Source organism: Diabrotica undecimpunctata, unplaced genomic scaffold (genome assembly GCF_040954645.1).
Source record: "Diabrotica undecimpunctata isolate CICGRU unplaced genomic scaffold, icDiaUnde3 ctg00001357.1, whole genome shotgun sequence".
Classification (NCBI taxonomy): domain Eukaryota; kingdom Metazoa; phylum Arthropoda; class Insecta; order Coleoptera; family Chrysomelidae; genus Diabrotica; species Diabrotica undecimpunctata.
Window position 1 is genome coordinate 15,751 of NW_027312202.1, and position 8,916 is coordinate 24,666.

An 8,916-nucleotide genomic window follows, 5' to 3' on the forward strand; every position below is an offset into this window, starting at 1 on the left:
CGGGACATAATCCTTCGCTTAATTCATTATTTATTACTTTAATTTGAACAATTGTTTCAGTTCTTGCGGATAGAATAGTTTTATTACTTCTTGAGTTAGAATTAGAGTTTTGATTTAGTATAAGATCGTCTGAACAGGATTTTTCTTCTGAACAGGATTTGATTTATGATTCGTGAAGAGTTACAAGTTTTATTTGTGCATATCTCAGTGGATTTACACATTTTGGACTTGAATTTTCTTTGGATTTAGAGTTAGATTTAGATTGAATTGGATTGGATAGTAGTTCTTCACTACTTAAGGTTATTTGGATATCATTGGTTTCTAATAAGAATGATCCTCTATGGATTTAGCATCATAAGGAAATATTTCATCGATATTAGAACTTGTCTCGATATTTTGATCTCTCAGAAATTCGTCATTGTCATTGTTTAATGGAGATTTTATATATTCGATTGAAATAGAACAATTTTTAAAGTTTAATTTATTTTCTTTATAATCAATTTGGCATTTATTTATTTCAAAAAAATCGCTACCTAATATACCGTCGAAATGAAGAGGAAAATCGTCTTCTACGACATAGAAAACATGAGTTTGGACAAAATCTTTTATCTTGAAATTTACGTTACAACTACATATAGTTTTATTTGGATTTAAGACATTTTTATCAATGCTCGTAGAGTAATAGACTTAGAATAAATTTTTGGAATGTTTAGTATTTTTGAATATTTAATTAAAGAAATATCTGCGCCTGTATCGATTAGAAACTTGCAAGAGGATGGATTAGAATTATTTACTAAGGGTAAATCTACATAGGAAGTGACTGAGAAGTTGATGGTTGTGATACGGCCTGAACTGAACGAACTCCTCGAGAATCGACCGTTGGTTGTCGAGGATTCTGGAAGTTTAAAGAATTTGTTGGATTTTTGTTTTTATTGTTAAATTCGCGTTTTCTACATTCTTCTATAACGTGACCTGGTTTTTTGCAGTATCTGCAAAAACGTTGGGAAGTGTTGGTATTTTCTTTTCTTAAGTTTGGAGGAAAATCAGAATTGGAATTTGAATTTGAAGGTTTATAATTTTGATTTGAGAATTTGACCTTTGAAGATTTGAATTTAGGATATTTTGGGTTTGAAACTAGAATTTTGAAGATGTCTAACATTTCTATCTGAATTGTTTTTATATCGACAGTTATTTGAGGAATGGTTATTTCGTTTGCAAATATTACAGAATGGTCTGAAAATTTCTTGTCTTGATAACTGTTCTTGTTCTTCGGCAATTGCTATAGCAACAGCTCTTTCTAAGGAATCTGGATTTCGGGCTTTGATTAAAATAGAGGTCTTGTTTAATCCTCTAATAAAGACCTTTAGTGCTTGAGTTTTTAAGAGTTTAGTACATGCATTTCTTGCATCTGGAGATAAGTCTGGATCAAGTGTATTTATTAATTTTATATAGCAATTTTCAACTTTATTTGCAAATGACATTACATTTTCACTGGGCATCTGACGTAAGGAATGTAATTCCAATTGCCACTGACCTTCAGTTCGGCGTTCAGAATAAGCATCTAATAAGAAGTCTTTTAAATCTTTCCATTCGTCAATGTTCTGTTTCTAGTTATGGCCCTAGCTTTATCGGTTAATTTAGTTTCTATAATGGCTAATAAGATGGGTTTGGATTGCGGATTTACTAAATTGTATGCTTTATCACATTGTCTATGGAATTCGTATAATTTTGATTTTGTACCATCAAATCGAATGAGAAGTTTTTCAGCTATTTCAATTGATACTGACATTTTATTTGAATTAGAAGTAGAAGAATTTGAAAGAGAATTTGAGTCGGGAGAAGGTATTTGTTCGTCAAATAAGTTACTTATATCAGGATATAAAGTAGACATACGTTTACAAGATTTTTAAAATATGAGACAGAATTTAAGATAGAATGTACTTACAAGTAGAATATTGTTGTTGGTCGCATAGTCTATTATTCCACGGGTTCACCTCTACTTCCGATGGAACTACAATTGGGTTATGACTGGAACTGGATTTCGAACTGGATGACTGGACCCCAATGTAATTAGTTGTAGTGGCGATTTTTCCACACTGACAGTTTTTTTTGAATGATTCCTCGAAGGAAACAAGTCAATTCAAAAATTCCTCAGCTCTCCTTCTATCAGCAATCAGAGGAACTCTGCTACTAATATCCCACGTTCTGACACCAAATTTTGTTATGGAATACTATGCGTTTATTTCTTCTCCGGACTAACTCTTTGTTTTGGAATTAAACAGAATATATTGACATGTATAAATTTATTATATTAGAGGATGAAAATTACACTCTGCCTGTTATTTCTTAAAACTATGAATATATAAGTTCTGTTATCTACAATTATTTAACGATGTTTCTGGATGGATTTGAGTACAAGAGATTGGACTCAATATTAATATTAAAATAGCAAATACGGATAGCTTATCGAACAAAGAAATAAGAAAATTAATTATTATTCCATAGATACGAAGTATTAGGTGAATAAACTAGCGAAACTTATTTATTCTAAATAGGAAAATATTTATGAAGAGTATTGATTCTGATTTCTAACAGCAAATAATTATTAGTGATTATACATGAGAACTTTTCATAATTGTAAATAACATATACCAGGTGACTAAAAACTATATAGAAATACATAGATACTTTAATTATCTTACATGTGAGTAGGTAGGTACATTACATTATTACTCACTATTTTGTACAACATACGAAACATTTATTTGATTATTTTACTTGGTGTAAACGCAGTGGTGTACTATTACAGGGTTTTATTCCTTATTTTACATTTAAAAATAACTAATTTGATTTGTTTTTAAATAATTTCTGCATTCTTACACTACATCACTGAACATATATATTTTTACGTCCTATTTGGATGTATTTACTATAATTTGCTATAGTTTACACTTTTGGGTTCTATAACCAATACGGTTCGTCATTTGCGTAATCGTAATCACACCTTATCGTCATTTCTACATCCTTTCTGGATATATTTGACATATTTTCTTAATTTACAACTTCTGGGTACTATTTACCAACCGATTCGGCTTTCCAACGATTCGGGCACGCTTTATAACTAAATAAAGCTACATCTAAATCACTTTAATCATTTACACATTTTCTGTGCTATTTTATTACAGCAATTTTATTATTTTTTATTTTTTAAGCACAAAAAATTTACATTTAGTTACATTTTCATTTAACACACAAGTTATAATACTTAACATTGTACCTTACTTATTTTACATTTAATAAATTTACTTGTCACTATGGCTGAAGCTGCTGATAATGCTAAAATTAAACGCACTTCAATTAAGGGCACTTTAACTCGTTTCTCGAATTATTTTAACTCTGTCAAAGAGTTACCTGCAACTGAAATTAACTTTAGGGATTTACAGTTACGCCTTGAGAAAGTTGAGAAGCTCTATGACGATTTTGATAATGTTCAATCAATTATTGAGGCTGCTGACCCAAACTATACTACAAATGCATCCACTATTCATGACAAGGAACGAGCATCTTTTGAAAATCCATTCTTTTCTATCACTGGCCTAGCTAGAGAACTTCTTGCCAAACTTTCGACTCCTCCTGCTGGTCAGATATTCCAATCATCTACACCTTCCACAAGTGAAGGTAACATTTCTCAACAAAATATACGTTTACCTACCATTAATTTACCTTCGTTTGAAGGCGACTACGACACCTGGTTATTTTTTCGAGACACTTTCAACTCTATCATCCACACAAATTCCGAACTTTCGAACATACAAAAATTTCACTATTTGAGACTATCCTTAAAGGGCATGGCTGCAGATACAATACGCAATTTAGATATTTCTGATGCAACATATGCCACAGCATGGTCACTTTTAAGGGAAAGGTTTGAAAATAAACCACTTCTGGTTAATAACCACATCAAAAAGCTCTTCAATTTACCCAACATTTCTAGAAACTCACATAATGATTTGCGAGCCTTATTAGACGGTTTACAACGACATCTACGATCTCTTGAATCTTTACAAATAGACATTACAGGTTGGGATCCTCTTATTATCTACTTAGTCACTACAAAATTGGACAACACATCTCACCGCGAATGGGAACAATCGTTGAAAGATAACGCTACAAATTTACCCACATTAAATGAGCTCACAGAATTCTTAAAAGGAAAATGTAGAGTTCTGGAATCTCTTAATAATCACGATGATAAACTCCGCACCAAAGCAAAATCTTTTGTATCTACGAACAATAACAGCAACACTTTAAATTGTTCATTATGTTCACAAAATCATCTTATTTATTCGTGTCCTAATTTTAGCAAATTACAGCCAACCTCTCGCTTAAACGAAGCAAAACGTTTAAAACTTTGCATCAATTGTTTACGTTCTGGACATCCTACTAAAAACTGCAAATCTTCTGGCTGTCGCAAATGTGGCAAACCTCATCATACGCTTTTGCATTTTCATAATTCTATTCAGAACACTCCAAATTTGGAAGCATCATCTTCTCAAACACCTTCTAATCAAACTACAAACTCCTTAACAACTCACAACCATTTTGCTAGTTCGTCGCAAATTTTACTGTCTACTGTTTTAATTAAGGTCTTTGACTCCAAAGGTAACATGCATGAAGCTCGTGCACTGTTGGACAGTGGTTCGGAAAGTAATTTTATTACTCAACGGTTACTTAATACTTTAAAATTACCCACAACTGCAATTGATTTTTCTGTCTATGGCATAAATCAAACAAATTCTGTGGTTCATCTTAAAACTTCTCTTACCTTCAAATCAAATACAATCAACTTTACACGTACAATTTCTTGTTTAGTGATGCCTGAAATAACTGGAAGACTGCCTTCAGTCACACTAAACAGGGAATCTCTAAACATTCCCTCTAATGTTACATTAGCCGATCCACACTTTAACGTTTCGTCTCCTATAGACATTTTAATCGGTGCAGACACATTTTGGGATCTCTTATGCGTTGGTCAAATTAAGCTATCACATGGTCAACCAACTTTACACAAAACCAAGCTTGGCTGGATTGTATCCGGTCCTATACCTTTTCTTTCTCGTAACAAAACAAATTGTCACTTTTCTAGCAACAGAAATCTCGAAAATCAGTTACAGAAATTCTGGGAACTTGAAGAATTTCCAAGAACCAAGTTCTTTTCTGAAGAAGAACTTCAATGTGAGAAACACTTTAAAGAAACTACTTCCTTTGATTCTACAGGCAGATTCATTGTCTCTCTTCCTTTAAAGTTACCTCTATCAAATCTTGGTAATTCAGAGATTTCAGCTACCAAACGTTTTTTCTCTTTGGAAAAGAAATTAAACTCTAACCCAACTTTGAAAGCAGATTACATTCAATTCATCAGTGAATACTCATCATTAAATCATATGTCTAAACTTCCTCCAAATTTAGTATCTCATCCAGACTTCTTTCTTCCTCATCATTGCGTTTACAAAGGTAACAAGATTCGTGTCGTATTTGACGGATCTGCTAAAACTGACACTGGCTTTTCGTTGAACGATATACTTATGGTAGGTCCTACACTACAAGACGATCTTTTTACTATTATTTTACGTTTTCGAAAACACAAATTTGCTTTAACTGCTGATATCGTTAAAATGTATCGACAAATTCTTATAAAGGAAAATCAGCGTTGTTTACAAAAAATATTGTGGCGATCTGATCCAAATTCATCTATTGAGACTTATACTCTAAATACTGTGACTTATGGCACTGCTTCCGCCAGCTTTTTAGCAACGCGATGTGTGCAAGAAGTAGCTCACATTTACTCTGACAAATTTCCTGATATTTCGTCTATCATTTTACGCGATTTTTACGTGGACGATCTCCATACCGGTGCTTCCACCTTAGACGAACTTAAACGTATTCAATCTTTAACCACTGAATTACTTTCAAAACATGGCTTTCATTTAAGTAAATGGAAATCAAATTCAACCGAATTAAAAATCGATAATATAGATAACACTCCTTTGGACATAGGTTCCAATGAAACTGTCAAAACATTGGGTCTCTTTTGGAATCCCAAATTAGACGTTTTCTTCTTTAATGTTCAACCTACTGCAAACAATTCTAGGATTACTAAGAGACACATTCTTTCTGCAATTTCGAAGATATTTGATCCTCTTGGTCTCTTAGCAGCAGTTACAATAACCGCTAAGATCATTCTACAAGACTTATGGCGTCTAAAAATTTCCTGGGATGAAGTTGTACCCATGGATATTCATACAAAATGGTCAAATTATCAATCCCAATTAGTCAATCTTAATAAATTACAATTCCCTAGATATATTACTGTTTCAAATTTTACATCCATACAATTACATGGATTTTCCGATGCGTCTACTGCAGCATATGGTGCTTGTATTTTTATTCGTTCCTTAGATGCTCAAGGAAATATAAGTTGTTATTTACTCTGTGCCAAAACCAGGGTAGCTCCTTTGAAACATATTCTTACAGTTCCCCGACTTGAACTTTCTGGAGCCCTACTCTTATCTGAATTGGTGGACAAAGTAAAGCAATCACTACAAATTAATTTTGATGAAATTGTTTATTGGTGTGATTCCAACATTGTTCTAGCATGGATCAATACATCTCCCAACTTGTTAAAACCTTTCGTTGCGAACAGGATTTCACAGATTCAATCGTTGACTAATTCTAATTCCTGGAGATATATAAACACACAGGAAAATCCTGCAGATTTATTATCACGTGGTATTTCACCTACGGCACTACAAAATTCCGATCTATGGTTTCATGGCCCTCCATGGCTTTTATTATCTGAAAATTTATGGCCTCATCAACCCTTCAAACAGGTTAAAATTCCTGAACTTCGATCTTCTGTTAATCTATCCGTAAGAATTTGCATGAATCTCGACATTATTTACAAAATTTCTTCCTTAACTAAATTACAACGAATTGTAGCCTACATATTACGTTTCTGCAAAAATTCCAGGCTAACCATGCCAGAAAGAACCTTCACCAATTTAACATGTGAAGAAATTGCCTGTTCTCTGATTTGTCTTATTCGCATTGTGCAAAATCAGTCTTTTTCTGATGATTTCACACATCTCAAAAAGCATGGCAAGGTCGATCATAAAAGCAAACTTCTCACCCTGAATCCTTTTCTTGATCAAGATGACATAATTCGAGTTGGTGGAAGAATTCACAACGCTGACATCTCATACGAGAGAAAGCATCCCATCGTAATTCCACAAAAACATCATTTTACAGACATACTTGTACGGCATGAACACATGAAATTACAGCATGCTGGTCCACAGCTACTTTTATCTTCCTTGCGAGAGAAATATTGGCCTCTCAATGGACGCTATGTCGTTAGAAAGGTTGTGAGAAACTGCATCACATGTTTCAAGGCAGCTCCAAAACTCGAAACTTATTTAATGGGTAATCTACCTTCTTCACGTCTTACTCCTTCACGACCCTTTACCCACTCGGGACTTGATTATGCTGGACCTTTTCTTTTAAAGGACCGTCTTACGAGGAACTACAAGACTATTAAGGGTTATGTAGCACTTTTTATTTGTCTGGCCACAAAGGCTATACACTTGGAGGTTGTGAGTAGTCTGACTACGGAATGCTTTATAGCAGCTTTAAGACGCTTTACTTCTCGACGGGGTAAATGCGCTTCTATTCTTTCCGATAACGGGAGCACATTTAAAGGTGCCAACAATGAACTTTCCAACTTTCTCAAAACTAACAATTCTGCCATACATGACAGACTCTCTTCTGAGGGTATCGATTGGAAATTCATTCCGCCGCGTTCACCTCATTTTGGTGGTATCTGGGAAGCAGGGGTAAAATCGGTAAAATACCATCTTAAACGAGTAATTAGCAATACGGTTCTCTCCTATGAGGAGTTTTCCGCTGTTTTGATTCAAATTGAAGCAATTCTCAATTCCAGACCTCTTTTTCCTATGTCTAATGACCCCTCAGACCTACTTCCTCTCACACCTGCACATTTTCTGGTTGGATCACCTCTCACATCAGTTCCTGACCGCAATCTGTTAGATGTTATGGAAAACAGGTTGAGCAGATTTCAAAGGGTGCAGCAAATGGTGCAATGTTATTGGACACGATGGTCCAAAGAATACGTCTCTTCTCTTCAGCAACGCGTCAAGTGGAAGAAACAATGCAGTTCCCTTCTCAAGATTGGTTCCCTAGTACTTGTTAAAGAAGATGGACTGGAACCTCTTAGATGGACCTTAGGTAGAGTAATTGACATCCATGCCGGCAGTGACGGAATTGTGCGTAGTGTAACGCTAAAAACAAACTCTGGCGTATACAAACGTCCGGTTGTGAAGTTATGTGTACTACCGAACGAAAATCAACTTTAGTTTTTCATATTGACTTTTGGACATTATATATTTGAGTTTTTTGAACCCCCTTATGGCGTTCAAAGGGGGCGGCTTATGTTAAAATCTAAATGACCTGACGACGGATCTGTCGTCTTTGTAACGACGCAAGCATAGCTTGGCGACAGCTTGTCGCTAAGGGAAGATAAGTAAGAAGTCCCGTTACTTCTTAACGGAAAGATGGTAAAACCAACCCTCCTCCGGCAAACGGCAAAAGCATTCTGTTTCAATTCATCGAAGTAACAACATGTAGTATAATATTATAATATTAATATATTTGTAATATTTTTTATTTTCATTACAAACAATTAAGTTTTTTCATATTATAACGTTTACATAGAAGTATTAAATAGTTTAATTTACGGTCTTGTGTTCCTTACTAAAACCACGGGAAGTCCAAATAATATTTAGCAACAAGTAACTGGAAGAATTCAAGATTTCCGTTTTCCACTGAACAGTTACACAA

General features: G+C 34.2%; 1 protein-coding gene across 1 annotated transcript; it reads left to right on the top strand.

Annotated features, from left to right (window-relative positions):
• The first annotated feature begins 3,314 nt into the window (after positions 1-3,314).
• Positions 3,315-8,432, top strand: LOC140431566 (uncharacterized). The gene has a single exon (XM_072519461.1). It carries the CDS (start codon positions 3,315-3,317, stop codon positions 8,430-8,432), a length of 5,118 nt encoding a protein of 1,705 aa, XP_072375562.1.
• Positions 8,433-8,916: the final 484 nt, after the last annotated feature.

Coding starts and splice junctions, on each gene's coding strand:
- LOC140431566 (XM_072519461.1), top strand. CDS start 3,315: ATGGCTGAAGCTGCTGATAATGCTAAAATTAAACGCACTTCAATTAAG.